General features: G+C 40.8%; 1 protein-coding gene across 2 annotated transcripts; it reads left to right on the forward strand.

Moving 5' to 3' along the window:
• Nucleotides 1-969: 969 nt before the first annotated feature.
• On the forward strand, nt 970-10,539 carry AQP4 (aquaporin 4). 2 transcript variants are annotated; one of them, XM_061169366.1, is made up of 5 exons: nt 970-1,001; nt 4,139-4,553; nt 5,779-5,943; nt 6,228-6,308; nt 10,261-10,539. In XM_061169366.1, the coding sequence occupies exons 1-5, from the start codon at nt 970-972 to the stop codon at nt 10,537-10,539; spliced, it is 972 nt and encodes a 323-aa protein (XP_061025349.1). The 2 variants fall into 2 exon arrangements, with proteins under 2 accessions (XP_061025349.1, XP_061025350.1); XM_061169367.1 differs by lacking the exon at nt 6,228-6,308.
• Nucleotides 10,540-17,776: the final 7,237 nt, after the last annotated feature.

Consider the following 17,776-nt stretch of genomic DNA (forward strand, 5'->3'; position numbering starts at 1 on the left):
GATTAGGATTATTCCAATTCTAGGTACCTGAGGTCCCTTTAAAGAAAAAAAAATTAATGAGATGGTGACACAGGCACTAATTCTTAGACCTTCCAGAGTTCACCAAACTCCTCAGTTGAGGATGCCTTCATGGGCATACACCTATGCACTTAGAAGGGTCCCACACTTTGTTTCATGTCCTGCTGTTGTGAACTTGAAATTCTTATAGTTCTTCAACAAGGAGTCTTGCATTCATTTGGCACTGGATCCCACAAAAGATGTAGTCAGTCCTGTCCCTAGGTTTCTAGGTATTAAATTTACCTAGAGTTCCCAATAATTTTGTGCCCACCCAACCTCTATATACTTAAAATTTGCCACTTCTCACCCAACAATTGTTGTTAACATAACAGTCAGGTGAGACTCTACAGCAGCCTTATTTCCTGTTATCCAAATCAGTGCTGCACAGGCTACAAGAGACCTGCAGTTATCTGCTGTGCTTAAAAAGTTGCTTCTCAGAACAAAAACTTCACATAGAACCCACTGGATATTTTGCCACTCAAAAACAAATGCACCTCAGCTGAAATCTCAATTCATCTCAACTGCTGGATAATGCAAATCCATGCTGTAATAGTTGCCCAATTTCAACTATATATGTAACCAAAAAAAAAAAAAGACAAATTGTCAGCAATTCTCTGTGGTGGGAGGAACTCAAATAAAGATTTAGGGAAATCCTCATTTTCAAGGGTCACCAGCTAAAGAAACATTAATGTGAGCCAGCATTTCGTGTTCCTGAAATGCCCTGTGTCTATAGCGATCAGGTAGAAAAAGTCATTTCAAGTTCAAATATAACTTAGCGATTGCCACATGGTGCAGAATCTTTCCACCCCTAAGACTCCACAAACCCAATCAGACAAGTGACCGTAATCTGACTCCCAGTGCACTGGGAGCCCAGGCGCAGGCAATGAGCGCTGCCCTCTAGCCAAAGGAGGCATGAGTGACAGACCCGCAGCCAGGCAGTGGGGGTAAGTCCTTCTTTGCCTTAAGGGAACAATGCTCTGACGAAAGATGAAACTCGGACTCTTTCATTACAGATACGTGTGCCTTCTCAGGCAGAATCTAGAAGGAAACTCTCGGGCAGGTGGGTGGTTCTTTCAGGGCTGGGTACCGGGCATATTCATAAGAGAGGAGAGGCAGAGAGAGGGCAGAAGAAAAGGGATGCTTTGGAGCAAAATCCTCCAGATACTGGAGACCTGTGAAAGCACAAGAAAATGACCCTATGGAGGTAAATCTATCTGTAGTATTTTTCATCAGAAAAATTACTCACCCATGGCCTCAGCTGTCCAGAAGTGGCTCAGGCTGGGCGTTCAGCTAGAAAGTAATGTGTCCGGCTCTGTACAACCCGGTCACATCAACAAACCCCCTTTGTTCTGGGGCGAAAGAAGCAAAACAAATGGTGATGATGTATTTCCAGGGAGTGTGAACAGGGAAGGGAACATTGACGATAGATAATTAAGAGGGGCTGTGAGAGAGCTGGGGTGAGCGCTTGTCAAGCCAGAGGTATGTATGTGCTGCCAGGGGACTTTGGGGTTCACAGCTGACTGAGGTTGGTCACTCTGCCCTGGAAAGTGATCAGCGTTTTGGGCATTTTCAAAGAAAGCTAAAGGCATGCTTAAGGAGTCTATCTGTTTGGGGGCTTGGGGGGTTGGGTTTTTATTTCTCCGGCTGATAAAATCTTGAAGCTGAAAGAGCAACTGAGCTTCTCAGATTAGGTCTCTGGAGAGGGAGGCAAATGCACAGAGAATGATCAGGGAAGGTGAGGGAGAGGGTGCAGCAGGAAGGCGGCTTGTACACAGGGCCCCCTCTCCCAGATCCCTGTGCTGAGAATGGGACCTGCCGCATCCTGCCCACCTGGCTGCCTTAGCTTCCTGCCTTGTCCTCTTCCTTTTTCCCACTAAATCCGGCCACAGAGGACCATCGCCTGACATAGCACCTTGCCCTTTGCCATCTCGGCTACAGCCGTGGGCCACTGGTGAGTTCAGAAGCCAGCCTCGTAACATCTTTTTCAATTTGTGAGTTTCTCCCCCTTTGGGATACTTGTCATTTCTCCCCCAGGGCACCCTCGCTGCCCTGCTCCAAGTGCTGTTTTTGTCTCTTCCTCTAGGGAGTGTGATGTCATTGTCCTCCCAGCTGGGGTTTTTCAAAATTACATGATTCACTTAGAGGAGTTCACTGGGGCAAGGGACCGCTGGGGACAGGGCTGGCTGATCCCCTTCTGGAGCCACCTAGGCTTGGGCAGAAAATGGGTTTTTCTTTCCAACTCTGAAGCAAATCCCCATGTCAAACCAGGGGCTGAGCCGAAATCCTAAAGGTCAGGGCGGCATTCCTCTGGTCCTTGTTGGTACAGCATGCCTCCACTGCCCAACCAGCTGAACCCGGGCTCCTGGGGACTGTAAGTGACTGGGGGCGGGGGGGGGCAGTGAGGGGAAGGGCCCGTGCTCCGTAGCCCGTCAGAGGGAAAGCTGCAACAATTCTAATCTGTTAAAATACCTGGCTTTCTTGTCTAACCCTTTTCACAGTCCCCTGGGATGAGAGTCTCCGCTAAATGCTCTCCACTCTCCTCCCCTCCCGCACTATCACAGACGAAGGATAAGGGCAAATGTCTTGAATAATGGGGTAACTGGGGCCATTGCCTCCCAAAGGGAATCCTAGCCATTTCTTGCCATTAATATCCTCAAACCCCATCCCTTCTCAGCTCTAAAGATCCAAAGACATTAAGAGGAAGAAAGGGTCTTCCATCCCAAAGGCTGCCTCGCTGCCCTACCCATCCTCCCCCCTCCCCCCAGCCCACAGGCGCGCAAGCTCTCTCCCCCGCCCCCCAAGTCCCCTCCCCGCCCCAGGAAGAGGCACCAGCAGAATTTAGAGAAGGCCGTCCGGAAGACACTAGAGAAAAACCGCTCTCCGGAGCCTCCTGCTTTGAGGACCACGGTCTCCCTGGCCACACCCTCCTTGCCCACCGGCCTGCCGCAGCTCTGTCCAAGTCGCTCTCCCCCGCACTTGGCGGGCAGGGTGCCTGGGGCGCCGCTGGTACACACTGGCCTCCAGGATCCCCTTTGGGAGGTTTTTTCTGAGAGGTAAACGTCAAGGGGTAGAGAGTCAGGCCCAAGAGAGGATGGTCCCTCAACCCTGCAAAAGTACGCGGAGGCCAGGATGCACTTTCCCGGGTGAGGTGCCTGCGCCTGGTACCCAGCGGGCGGGGCCGCTGCGTCTGTGCACCTGGCGCTGCCTGGAGCCCGCCCCGCCCAGGTGGCCGGTCCCCGCCCTCGGCGAGGCGCTCCGGGGGCCCTGGGGCCTGCAGTTGACACGGTTCCGCGCCGCCTCCGGACCCGGGCGGGCTCCCGGACTCCTCCCGCTGGCCGGGGAGAGCATGGCAGCGTCCCCTTCCCAGTCCCGGGTCCCAGCTCCGGCCCTGACTGTTCCCTCCGCCCCTGCCAGTCACCACGAGTTCCCCTCCCGCCAAACAAGATTCACCTTCTCCAAAGACAGCCTTCCAGCCTTCCAGCCTTCCTGGCTTCCTAGCAGGACTCGCCTTCATCCAGAGTCTCCAATGGGGGGAGAGAAGGGAGAGTCAGCTCTACAAGTCCATTTCCAGAATGCCATTTGAACCATAAAGGACAAAACTGGAAAAGACCTCCCTTTTTTATGGCTGTAGGTTCCAAATAGAAATGACATGTAAAAAGTACCTTGAAACGTAAAAACTTGCTCTGAGGGAATTGACTACAAGGTAAATATACTTTATTCTTAATTCTTTAAGGTACTTGATCTAGACATTTTCCTTTCTAGGGACAATTCAGATAATTTTCCAGTGAAACTGGATGATCTTTGGATATTAACTCAAAGGAGATTAGAATAACAATCTCAATAGAATAACATAACAGTATTTACTGTTAGAATAACCATAACAGTAATTACTTAATTATCTCCTTAAGAGATAATTAAGTAATTAAGGAGATTTTCCAGAAGCATTCTTTCTCTGTATGCAAATAACTTTTGGCCGGGTGGCCTCCCTACTGTGGGGCAAGACTGCGGGCCTGGATGTCTTCACCTAAAGGCATAAACCTTGGATTGGTAGCTTCTGATGCCGATTTGTTTTTCCTTTCAGTAAGTGTGGACCTTTGTGTAGAAGAGAGAGTATCATGGTGGCCTTCAAAGGGGTCTGGACTCAAGCTTTCTGGAAGGCAGTCACAGCGGAATTTCTGGCTATGCTTATTTTTGTCCTGCTCAGCCTGGGATCCACCATCAACTGGGGTGGAGCAGACAAGCCCTTACCGGTCGACATGGTTCTCATCTCCCTCTGCTTTGGACTCAGCATCGCAACTATGGTCCAGTGCTTTGGCCACATCAGTGGTGGCCACATCAACCCCGCCGTGACAGTGGCCATGGTGTGCACGAGGAAGATTAGCATTGCCAAGTCTGTCTTCTACATCGCAGCCCAGTGCCTGGGTGCCATCATTGGAGCCGGGATTCTCTATCTGGTCACGCCTCCCAGTGTGGTGGGAGGCCTGGGAGTCACAACGGTACCATCTTTAGCTCTTGTTTTCAAACTCCGACTCTAAGCTTCTTATAGACTACCAAGTGACAACTGGTGGCTTAAGAGACCTTCCTAAAATTGCTAATTTATTCCCAGGGAATGTCTGATGACTCTTTTTTTTTTTTATGACATTTTAATCCACATTTTTTTTTAATTTATTTATTTATGGCTGTGTTGGGTCTTCGTTTCTGTGCGAGGGCTTTCTCTAGTTGCGGCAAGTGGGGGCCACTCTTCATCGTGGTGGGCGGGCCTCTCACTATCGCGGCCTCTCTTGTTGCGGAGCACAGGCTCCAGACGCGCAGGCTCAGCAATTGTGGCTCACGGGCCCAGTCGCTCCGCGGCATGCGGGATCTTCCCAGACCAGGGCTCGAACCCGTGTCCCCCGCATTGGCAGGCAGATTCTCAACCACTGCGCCACCAGGGAAGCCCCCTCTGATGACTCTTGATAGGGGTGAAAACTGATTCCAGCCACGCTGACTACATCATATGAAATCATTATGTGCTATTGAGTAACTTGAATAGCACTAAGTCTGGGTAGCACAAAAATTGTGTTGGTTTTTTTCCTCTCTCTCTCTCTATCCCAGTGACTATATTGACTATATATTTAACTTAAGGCATTTTTGTTACAATTATTTGTTGGTTCACTAGCAGAAGGAACAATTTTGTTTCTTGTCATGTGCCTGAGATTTAAAATGATCTGCATCGAGGGTCACACTTAAAAAAATAAACTGGCGTTTGATCCTAGTTTTGTTCTTAGCTGATTAGGAATATCATTTGTTAGTTCAGCACCAGGGTTGATTAAAAAACCACACACGGTTTAAATTTTAATTGAAATATATATTAATTAATTTAAACCTAATTAATGGATTTAATCATTGCCTTATAAAATTACAAGACTCTCAAGAAACTCGTTTATAAGTTAAGTGCAGCAGTGGCATATTTTGCTTCCTTTGTAGAAAAGGACATTCAGCACAAACTCCCTCTTGGTCATTGTAAGAGTAATTAATTATCTGTGATGGCCCAAAATGAGTAGAAATTTATTTCTTCTTTTTTGAGGGGGCAGGGGTGCAAGTGTCTCAACTAGGGGTGGGAAAGAAGACTCAAACTAATCATCAGTTTTTGCAGGGATAAAATGTGCCTTTCACAATGATATGTTACCATAGAAAATGTTCCCTTGCCTTAATTCAGATGGAGTATTTTTCTCTCTCCAGGTTCATGGAAATCTTAGCGCTGGTCACGGTCTCCTGGTGGAGTTGATAATCACATTTCAGTTGGTGTTTACTATTTTTGCCAGCTGTGATTCCAAACGGACTGATGTCACTGGTTCCATAGCTTTAGCAATTGGATTCTCTGTTGCAATTGGACATTTATTTGCAGTAAGTTTCCAAGCCCATTTAAGTAATTGATCCATGTTGTTTATCCTCACCTTAGAGCTGGATGAAGATGTTATGTTTCACAGCTGTAGTTCTTTAGTATCCAGCTACGTCTGTCCATTTTCAGTGATTTTTTTGCTAACTTTGTGATGAGAACATTGATATGGCTGCTAACATCTGGACAGTTCCTCTAACTGACTTGGCAAATGGTAGCACATTGCAATGAAGTCTACCTGTTAGTAGCCCTGTTTCAGCAGTGTCTGAAGTTGTGTTCTTTTTCCTTATAGATCAATTACACTGGTGCCAGCATGAACCCCGCCCGATCCTTTGGACCTGCCGTTATCATGGGAAATTGGGAAAACCACTGGGTAACCACCATGTTCATTGTGCCTGTTTTCCTACAGTTGAGGACAATTACCCAGAGAGCTCTTTTTTTCCCATTATTTTGCTCACTAGTTTCTCTTCCTCCCAACTCTGAACCCCTAATTTATTACATCTTGCATAAAGACTAGGGAGAGACTAGGACAGATCTGCTACAAAACATCTCATATCAGTTCTGGGCCTTCAGTGACAGTCTTTTTTTTTTAAAAGCACTGCTCTGGGCACTGTATCTGACAGACTTCAGCAGAATATATTGAACATGGAGGTTGCCTATCTGGAACAAGTTAAAATCAGGGTGGTGAAGTGAATATGGTGTTTAAATAATTGAAAGTAAATCCTTCCCAGCAATAACGTAAAATACGCTTGCAAAAAAAAAAAAAAGCAGAAGAAGAAGAAGAGAAAGAGAAATGCTTAAAAGCATAGCCCATTGCAAAAATATTTACCTTTTTTGTTTACAAAAGCATGAACCCAGTTAATAGTATGGGAGTTGGAAGCATTTGAACTGCAGTTGGTGAGAAATAATTAGTGCAAATATTTATGCTATTATCACCATAACCATAGCTGGAAAAAGAAATGACTTTCAGAAAAGACACACTTCTCAGCCTCATGCCTACCCTACTTATTAACGTAGGGACAGTGCTTCCAGAGAGCAGTGGTATCCATTGTTAAATACCACAGTCAATTTCTTTTCAATTGTCTCTTACCAAAAAGAAATTTAAATCCGTTAAATGAATAATGTGGCAGTTTTGAAGAGCTCTTACACACTAATTTACAATAACCAATAAAAATAGGTGTATGTCAGCCAGCTTCAAATGGAGCTTTTATTTTCATGTATATGTTGTGAATGCTCTTTTACATCTTTTATTTTTAAGTCATGAATGTAAGAATATGTCACTTATGTTTTTAATTTATGTTCTTATTGTAGTGTAGTGGATTTACAATGTTGTGTTAGTTTCAGGTGTACAGCAAAGTGATTCAGTTATACATACTCAGATTCTTTTCCATTGTAGGTGTCGCTTATGTTTTAATCTCACGCATACAGTGGTTATTGACACAGTCACACGCACTCAACCTTGATGTACACTGCAAATGAGAAGAAATTGCCCCATTGCTATATGCATTCACTTCTAAGAAAAGTGTACCTATCTATTCCATTAAAGTAATCTATCCCATTAAATAACAGCATGAGAGTCAGTGATCAAAAGCAAGGTTTTGGACCCAGACGTGAAAAACTTAGTCAACAATACCACCCATGAGATTGGTTACTTTGCCACTGATATTTCCATGTATGTCTCTAAAGATTTGCCATATTAATGGGAATACAAATTTGTAACGGGCAGTGTATAGATCTTATGATAAAAGTACAACTTTTAGGTCATCTTATTCAAACAATTTTTGTAAATAAAATTTAGAAAAATGACAACTTTTAATCCATGAGGACTTTCATATGTGAATGAAAATATATGTTTTTATTAATTACTTGAGTTGTGGTACACTAGTTAAAATTTAAGTAGCAAGAAAATCTTTAGCTGTTGATTGAATCCAAGGTTTCCCGTTGTTGCTATTTTATAACAAACTTAATCCTACAGAAAATGGATGTCCATTTCGTAGCAAAGCGTGTGTGAAATTAACAACTAATTTAAAGTATGTCTGTAGATAGATGGATAGACAATAAATAACAAGATATTAATGATGAATTTTGTGTGTAGTGTAATAACATTTTTTAGTCTTCTTTTCTGGATTTCTATATTTTTAGCAGTAGAACTTCTTTACCTTTATGAATTTTAAAAGTTACTTTAAAGGGCATTCTGAGTTTGGGAATAGCAACTTGAAACTGAGATTTGTTTATTTTTGAGAGCATGTGGCTAGACATCTTCTTCGTAGGTGTTTTGGGGGAAATGTCATAATGATTTAGCAGTCCCTTTTCTCCCTTGCGGGATTTGTAGTTTGTGGAATAGAACATACCAAATGAGATCTTACCAAAGGAACAAAGCGCAAAGACATTTAGAGGAGGGCTCTCATTTCTCCTTTGAAAGGGCATGGAGAAGGTAAACTCTGACATGGTTTCTTTCATGTTCAAGATAAGGAACTTGAACATAAGGTTCTTGCAGCCACTTTGTCAACAATTTCCCTGTACAGTATATGTGTTCAGTTTCAGCTTAAAGTTTGAATTTTCGTTAGATTTTGCAATGAGGATGCTAAGTGAGCTTCGTTTCCAGAGAGTGTTTTAAGCCAGAAGCATTCATCAGATTTTTTTCAAATGAGAGAAGTGTAGCATCGTAGAAAACAGTATAATGGTTCAAAAGAGAGGTCTGAAATCAGACAGACCTGAAATCCCAGCTCAACCACTTGCTAAGCATGAAATCTTAAGCAAGCTTCTCACCCTCTCTGCGTGTCCATTTTCTTACCCATAAAATGGGATAATAATAATATCTATCTCAAAGGTCATCATTCAAATTAAATGAGTTAATACAAGAAAAGCACTGAGTATAGCCAGCTGAGAAAGCGTGCTCAATAAACAGGGTTTTTGTTGCTCAAGTCTATCTGTTGAATGAATGTCTAATATTCTACAGCCTACGTGTGCTCTAAAGCAAGTGTTGAAGTTTATCCAAACTCAAAACTTGTTTTATTGTAGACACATAACTAATATGATAGAAACTTGCAGTTATTGAAATAAAATCCTATGGAATGGCTAATCCTCAACTAACCATCATTCATAAATGCAGTACAGATTTTTCCACCAAGTCATCAGTGTAAAAACCATGAGGATGAAAGCACTCTGCAAGAAGATTAATGGGCAAACCATGAGGTTTTCTCTTAAATCAAATCACCAAACTTGAGAGAGAAAATCATGTAACGTAACGAAAGTGACTTATAGCCAGCCTAGTCCCATACATCTTTAAATTGTCTAGGAAACAATGGAATGGAGCAAGTTACAATGAAATTGGAACTATGAAGTACTTTACAAGTATTATTTCAATTTAATCCTGACAACCCATGAGGTATGTATTATTATTATCCCTGTTTTGCAGATGAGGAAATTAAGGTTTAGGAAGTTATGTAACAGATTCAAGCAGTAACAAGATTGCTAAGTGGTCAAGCTCATATTCCATTTATCATGCTGTACTGAATAATTAAAGCCCCAAGTGATACAATCTGTACTATGGCTGTGATTATGCAAAAGACCAATGTAAGATGGCAATATTAAGAAAAAAAGTACTCTCCAGAAAATTTTTCCTCTATTTCAGCTGAAGAAGTCGTATCTCCAAAGAGGACCTATCTTTACTGTAAGGATTATCAGAAAATGGAAAGACCATAATTAATGAAAGCAGGAAAAGAGAAGAGGAAACAGTCTTTTCTTATTTTCTGTTCAAATGTTATTTAGCAATATATGGATCTCTGATGTAGATTTAATGTATTCTCTTATTTTCTTTCCAATTTTCTCTCTCCTTTTTTTTAATGCATGACTCATTTGCTCTCTCTCTTTTTTTAAAAATAACCGCTTATGTCTTTTTTTTTTTTTTTTGGCTGTGTTGTGTCTTCATTGCTGCACATGGGCTTTTCTCTGGTTGCGGCGAACGGGGGCTACTCTTCGTTGCAGTGCGGTGGCTTCTCTTGTTGCAGAGCATGGGCTCTAGGCACGCGGGCTTCAGTCATTGTGGCTTGTGGGCTGAGTAGTTGTGCCTCGTGGGCTCTAGAGCTCAGGCTCAGTAGTTGTGGCACACGGGCTTAGTTGCTCCGTGGCATGTGGGATCTTCCCGGACCAGGGCTCAAACCCATGTCCCCTGCATTGGCAGGCGGATTCTTAACCACTGTGCCACCAGGGAAGCCCCACATTTGCTCTCTTAATTTAAACCAGCTAAGTTCTATATCTGTGCCTTGTTCAAAGGAATGGTTTTACTCTACTTACACTCTATAACTCTTCCATCTTTCCCCCAGATATATTGGGTTGGACCAATAATAGGAGCTGTCCTTGCTGGTGGCCTTTATGAGTATGTCTTTTGTCCAGATGTTGAACTCAAACGTCGTTTTAAAGAAGCCTTCAACAAAGCTGCCCAGCAAACAAAAGGGAGCTACATGGAGGTGGAGGACAACAGGAGCCAGGTAGAGACCGACGACTTGATTCTAAAACCTGGAGTGGTGCACGTGATCGACATTGACCGGGGTGAGGAAAAGAAGGGGAAAGACCCATCTGGAGAGGTGTTGTCTTCAGTATGACTAGAAGATAGCACTGAAAGCAGACAAGAGCCCTTAGAACGGTCCTCAGATTTTCTTCCGCCCATTAAGGAAACAGATTTGTTATAAATTAGACATGTGCAGGTTTGTTGTTTCATGTCACATTACTCAGTCTAGACAGTAAATATTTCATTATTTACCAAGGAGGAATGAAAGAAACCTATCATGAATTTCAAATCTAAAAAAAAAAAAAATCTTTTTGAAGTATCCCCAAAGCCAATGTGTATCTAGTTTATCTATTTGCTATTCATTAATAATCAATTTAAAATGTGTATCAAGATTTTGTTAAGGCTTACCTGACAACTTACAGACATACCTATCAGCTTCTCCTCTCCCACGAAACCAGTATTGTCAATCCTCATTTGAGTATTTATTCTGTTAAATCAAGTTAATCAATGGCAAAACACAGAGTATGTCATAGAGTCATGCACATTCAAGAGAGCAAATACAACAAGCTCCCCTAGGTTAAACTACCTCGGCAAAAGAATATTAACAAGAGCCATTGCTAGTGAATTGTTTTCATTTATGTTTCAAATATCCAACTTTCAACCCAAACTCCAATTCATAATATTCCTTCCTCCTCCTCACTGCCCAATAATATGGAACTATATGGTAATATGGAACTAAAGCCCAGAAATTCAAAGAATGTTCAGAAATCCTATATGTGTTCCACCTAATAAAACATCCACATCATAAGGCACCTATTGAGATTCAGGACAAACAGACTTGTAAGATCTTATGGGGGTGGGTGGAAATTTACCATCATACAAAAATCATAAGGAAAAAGGAAATCTGCATGCTGGTTTCAAAGAGTTGATCTGTTTTCAGTGCACATCGTCAAATACACCGCATGAGGTTAACAATCTAAGCTTTTAACCACTTAACCATTTTGCTTATTTTTTTAATTTATTGGCAAAACTGGGGGTTTTGTTTGTTTGTAATTTTGGTTAACTATATTTAAACATTAGCTGAGACATATTTTTGATAGCAAGAACATAACTAGTTGAGTCCTGACTTTTTGTTAATTATTAAGCTCTGCTCGTTCTAGAAGGTGTAAACTGGCCCTGCCAGTCCCAATCACTGCTACTCTCCCACTTTTCATGACACTTGTTGATAATCTTCATTGTGCGCGTCAATATTTTAATGAATTAAAATGCATGAGAGATAAGGAACGACATGACCACAAAATAAAAGGGCGGGGCATCAAAACGCTCTGTATTCAAAGCTGACTAGATGACCAATCTTTCATTTGTAGAGATACTGTAGGTTTTTTTAAGCATTTTCATTACTGACTCATTTATTTGTCAAAATAACTTGTTTTTTCATATACTGCTTTGCCTTATGTCAGTAAAATGGTCTCTGGAAACCCCAGTTTCTATCATCTTAACTGTCTAGTCTAGCCTTTATCTTAAAGAGCTGAAAAAGTCAATTTCACTGAACAAAAGCTAATAGTAAAGCAAAATCCTATCACTGCAAAGAGTGGCTTGTAAATGGCTGATAATCAAGGGCTGTCTTCTCCTACTCACAGTTCCAACTGTGTGCCACTTTTTAGTGTTAATGGCAGTTGTGTGTGTGTGGCAGTGAGATAATGGACCACTATTAAATCTGATTCTCTTCGGTGCTAAGAAAGTAATGAACGAGGTTCCCAGAGAGACATCACACCAGTGGGGTCCCTGGGAGTCCCCCTGACATCTTTTTGGCAGGTGCCTAAATCCCAGGCCCCTTTGGTGGCTGGCCACACCCTCCACCACTGAGGCACATTGCTTCCTGTTTGGGGCACCATCTATAGGAACTAGGGTGTATTTCTAATGATGGATCTTTTCAAATGTTTGCACAATATACCCTTAAAGGCTTAAAACTGGGGGTGGTTCAGCTCAAAAGATAATGCTATCAACCATCAGCAAACATGTCAGTTCAAAAATACGTTAAGTTAGCAAGGAAAAAAATGAGACATTTTCCAAATACGCTTACAATTTACTAGTTTATGATCATTTTTATTCAGCCATATGGTTTACTTCTAATACCCTCACTTTTATACTCGCTTCCGTTAGAGCATTCAATAAGTTAGTGCTGAGGAAAAAAAAAAAAAAAAAACCCTCATGAATGACGTTTTTGCCATTTGTTTTCCAGCAACGAGCAGAGTGCCTGGCACATAGTAGGTATTCAAAGCAAGTGTGTTAGTTAAGAAAAAAAATATATATATATAAATTTCATTTGTGATTTAAGGAGATACAAAATTTTCTTTTAATCTTTATTTTGCTCCATATTTAATAAAAGCATGAGTTCAAGGACTACTAAGGAAGGCCATATAAATGTAAAAACCGTAAAATATATTTTTGCCTTCTACTCTTTTAGGGGCATGCAGACAATGAAAGCTTTTGCACTTTTCTTTCCCTGCATGTGAGACAACATATTTTGTATTTCACTCAAGGCTCTACCAGTAAAAAGTAATGAAATTGTACCTTTCTAATGACATCTATGCAGCAGGGGTCTTTTGCCTTGTGGATGGCACCAAATTATCCAAGTGTATTAGGAGACTGGGGCTTTTTCCTTTAATCCCTTCTTATTAATGAAGTGCATTGTACTGCCCCCAGGAGAGTGCTGCTGACACATATACAGAAAAGAGATCAGAGAGAAAACACTGGAAGGACATAAATGAATTATACCCAGCCAGGAAACGATGCCAGCCATCTCTTCCCTAAGGAAAAGTACAACAAGCACCCCCCAAATTGTAAGGTGGTCCCTGCACTGCAAATGTATATAGTTTGTCAAAAGAGTACAAAGGGTAAACGTCATTTTTAAGTTTTCAGGGCTTTCTTTAACATTGGGAGCCCAGAATTTGAAGGTATGTTTCCGTGATAGAAGACGACATTTTCTTCGAAGAGTCCTCAACTTTTACACTGGAAGGAAGTATTTTCTGGTATCTAAATAGTTGCTTAAATGTAAGATTCTTACACTTTGTTTCTGCCACTTGATGTTTTCATAAATTCTTATACTTTCTATCGTCTGACCCTTTTCCTAATGCAGTTGGTAGGTGCTGGCTTAAACTGTGGCTCAGTCTTGAAGATTTTACAAGATGAGAAGTATCTTGCTAACATGTATGATGGAATTAAGCTATCTAATTATTAGAGGTCTGATTCCAAACAGCACAGAATATTCTTCTTAGGTCGTGAAACCAAGCAACTCACTTACCGGTTTAAACTCCATAATGAACCAGAAAATTCCAAAATAGAAGAGCAAATTCAAATACTAGAATCAATCCCAGTGATCTATTGTAGCCTGTTGACACTGTTCCCACATGTTGTGAACATTTGAAAGAGAAATTGCCTTTGTGAAAGCTGAAGATGACAGTGCAAGCCCAGCAAACTTATCAGACAAAAGAAAGCCAATGTAAATTCTCATCATAAGCATTATAGAATATGCAAACAGAATATTTTATACCTGAAAGTAATTTTGTCTTTCCTAATATGATTATGGCATCAAAATTATTAGAAAGATGTATTTACTGTCTGGAATTTACTGTCTGGAAAGTGTAACATAACAAAACTCACTCTCTTTACCCCAAATCATGTTAACTGCATTGGTGTTGTAATACTTTACAGATCACCCCAAAATAGCAGTAACTTTTGAAACCCTCTCTAAAATACATGGAAGACATTTAATTCAGGGCTTAAAAGCTGTGGCCACTCACTTTGGCAAATGACAATAACCTATGAAAATAGATGTCAAATAAATGTTATACAACCTGTACAGTAAACATAAAACTTAAGAGCAATTATAGTGTTACCTATGCATGTTAAAATCCAAGAGCTAAAAAATACACTGAATTTATATAACCCATCGGAATGTATTTCTAGATTCTCTTCAGGATTAATTAAATAAACATGCAATTTATGAAACTAAATAAACAATTATTTATCACTTTTATGACCCAAATCACAATAAAATTGTAATTCATGATAAACTAGTGAGAATAAACTGAACATATGGTCATATTCACAATTCTTTATTAACTGAAATGTTATTCCAACGTTAGAGCTAATGTTAAGGAGATTGAAACTGTAATGTTTAATATTTGGAATAATCTATTAAAGTCTTAGCATTGTGGTTGATTTCCATGAATTATGTCGTATCTCATATTACTAAGCTTGTGCAAATAAACTGTTTAATGTTTTAAAATGTGTTTGATGATTTTGAAAATTCATTCAGAGCTTTTGCAAGTCCCATCCTAGAAGCGTCATTTAGAAGGACCAGAGGTTTAGATACTCGAGTACAATCAACACCAAATGAAATGGTGGTGGAATCCATATAATAAAACAAAGTTTTGAGAGCCTGCAGAGTACACAGTGTGGTAGATCCTCTTATCGACAGTGAAAATTGTGTTTTCGTGGGCTTCATTCTAAATGTTCACATCTATGCAAAATAGACCATTGAATATCGACTGTCATTGTAGAGTCAAAAAGTGAAGACTTAAACAACTGTGACTCAAATGAGGCTGGTATTACTAAATAGATGATCCATCCTTAGGGCATTTGGCAAATTCTGCCTACCCAGATGGATAATGCAGGCTCAATGAGAACTGGTTTACTCCCTTGGGTTCTCGGTTTGAACCTCTCAATTTTGAGAGGTTACAGACCCACAGGGAAGGATTGAGGACAATCATTTATGTAACATGCAACCCATTGGAAGAGTGGAGAATACTGCCTTAGGAGCCAGGTGGATGTGTAGCTCTCTTATCACCTTTGTCACATTGTAGTGAAATCATTTGTGTAGGTTTCCGTCTCCCCTAGTAGGTTTTAAACTCCTTAAGGGCTAAGACTGTGTCTTATTTATTCTGTATCCTCCACCCTCGGCACTGAGAACTAGGCTTGACATTTCTCGCAATAAATGCTTGTTGCGGGCTTCCCTGGTGGCGCAGTGGTTGAGAATCTGCCTGCCAATGCAGGGGACACGGGTTCGAGCCCTGGTCTGGGAAGATCCCACATGCCGCGGAGCAACTGGGCCCGTGAGCCACAACTACTGAGCCTGCGCGTCTGGAGCCTGTGCTCCGCAACAAGAGAGGCCGCGATAGTGAGAGGCCCGCGCACCGCGATGAAGAGTGGCCCCCGCTTGCCGCAACTAGAGAAAGCCCTCGCACAGAAACGAAGACCCAACACAGTCATAAAAAAATAAATAAATAAATAAATACTTTAAAAAAAAAATAAATAAATAAATGCTTGTTGCATAAATGAATAAACAACGTATGGAATACCTCACAATCATTAGGAAATACCACAAAGCAATATACCTTAATCTAGTTGGTTTTTACTGTATAGGTGTGTGCAGAATATTTGAATGCATGTAGTTCCAGTTAGGAGCCCCAAATTAGCTCAAGCACTAAAGAAAATAAAAGGGAAAATGCGCAGAGAGAATGAAACACTAATTGACTTTCTAAAATTTATACCTAACGTGTAAGCAACAAGACATGTTTTCATTGCTATATTTATACGATAGCCAGATGTTAGATGAAATTTAGCTCAATAACTATTTCAGCAAGAAAAGTATTTTAACAAGCATGGGAAGCTAGTGAGTAAATGTCAGCCTGATTTTATAGTTATCCTGCTGGAAAATGTCCAAAACAATATGTCACCTGAATTAAATCTTACTATTTTCTAGTTTTTTCTGGCTCTTTACTCCTTGGGTTTAAGGAAGACATAAAAGACCCTAAAAAGCCAGGTTGAGTTCTGCTACCTCCACATATTCAGAAGCCTCTGAGAAACCGTGACCATGACGTTTGCAACCTTTGTGCATAGCACAATGACAGCACGTAGCTAGTGCTCAATAAATGCAGGATGGATGGGTGGATGGATGATGGATGGATGCATGGATGGATGGATGCAAGAAACTCTCCAGTCTGGAAGAAGTAAGTTAATCTGTGAACAGATGGAGATCATAGCCTGTATTCCTTCTTCCCTTATAAAAGTATTGGCCAAGGAGCAGAATGCTAGAGGAGGAATGTGTAGATTAGAATAATTACCAATTATGAGTATATATGGGGTTTTAGAATTTATAAATATTAGTCTTAATCAGTTAATTTTCAAAGCTCATTGGGGGGCATGCATTGCTATCATTCTCATTTCCAAAGATGAGGAAAGCACGTGTCAAAGAGATTAAGTAAATTACCCAGAATTATACCTAGTGCTAAAGCAAAAACTGGAAGCCACATCCCAATTAATCCCAATCCCTTATGTTATTTCCCTAAATCACACAAAGTTCTCCCATTCATCCATCAGCCTAATTTCCCATCAGCCACCTTTCCTTAAGTGGCAAGAAATATATTCTATCCATACTAGGGGAAATCTTTATATACAACACCAACAAAGGGCGATAAATTAAGTACTACAGATCAGGAGTAGGTATTGTAAAGCTTAGAAAAGGTCCCGAGTAAGAGAATAGGGTTGAAGGCTACAATGGGTTTACTTTAGGATACTTTGGATAATTTAGGAAATTTTTTATTGACTTTTCTTTAGGAAAACATTATAAAGACCACTATTGAAGATAATTTTCATTTGGTCCATAAGAGAGAGTTGAGGATTAATTGCAAAGGTACTGATAATGTTTTCCACATTTCAGTAATAATAATAACTTTAACCCTCAATTATTGAACATGCACTGTGCACCAGACATATATTTTACACTGTATAAAGAAACTTTATGAAGTAGATACTGCTATTTATTCCCACTTTACAGGTGAGAAAACTGAGGTCTAAGACAAGTAAGTAAATAGCTCAAAGTCAGCTACTAAGTGGGGGAAGTGAGATTTGAACCCAGGCAGTCTGTCCACAGACTCTAGTCTTAGCCACTGTCCTGTGTTGTCTCTTACCTGGGGTGCTTTAGGCCCCCAGTCATTCCAATGTTCATATCTGCTTTTTCCAAGCCTTTGATTCTTTCATACCCGATACAGATTGCAGCGTGTTTGAACCTCTCAGTTGTTCACGACTTGACCTCTGGTTATCATTTTGACCACCTCCAAAGGAAGATTTAAACTCTCAAGTGCAAATGCCACAAAGATAAATCAGCTAAACTTAAAGTATTTTTGAAAGGGACTTTGAATGGCCAAGAAAACACTTTCTTTTCTTGAGCAGGGTTATGGCAGAAACTTGTTACACAATATACCTTCCACTTTTTAACTCAAATTCTTAGCTGGTCTTTAAGTTACCTAATTTGACAATTTCTCTCT

The sequence above is a fragment of the Eubalaena glacialis genome, chromosome 15 (genome assembly GCF_028564815.1).
Source record: "Eubalaena glacialis isolate mEubGla1 chromosome 15, mEubGla1.1.hap2.+ XY, whole genome shotgun sequence".
Classification (NCBI taxonomy): domain Eukaryota; kingdom Metazoa; phylum Chordata; class Mammalia; order Artiodactyla; family Balaenidae; genus Eubalaena; species Eubalaena glacialis.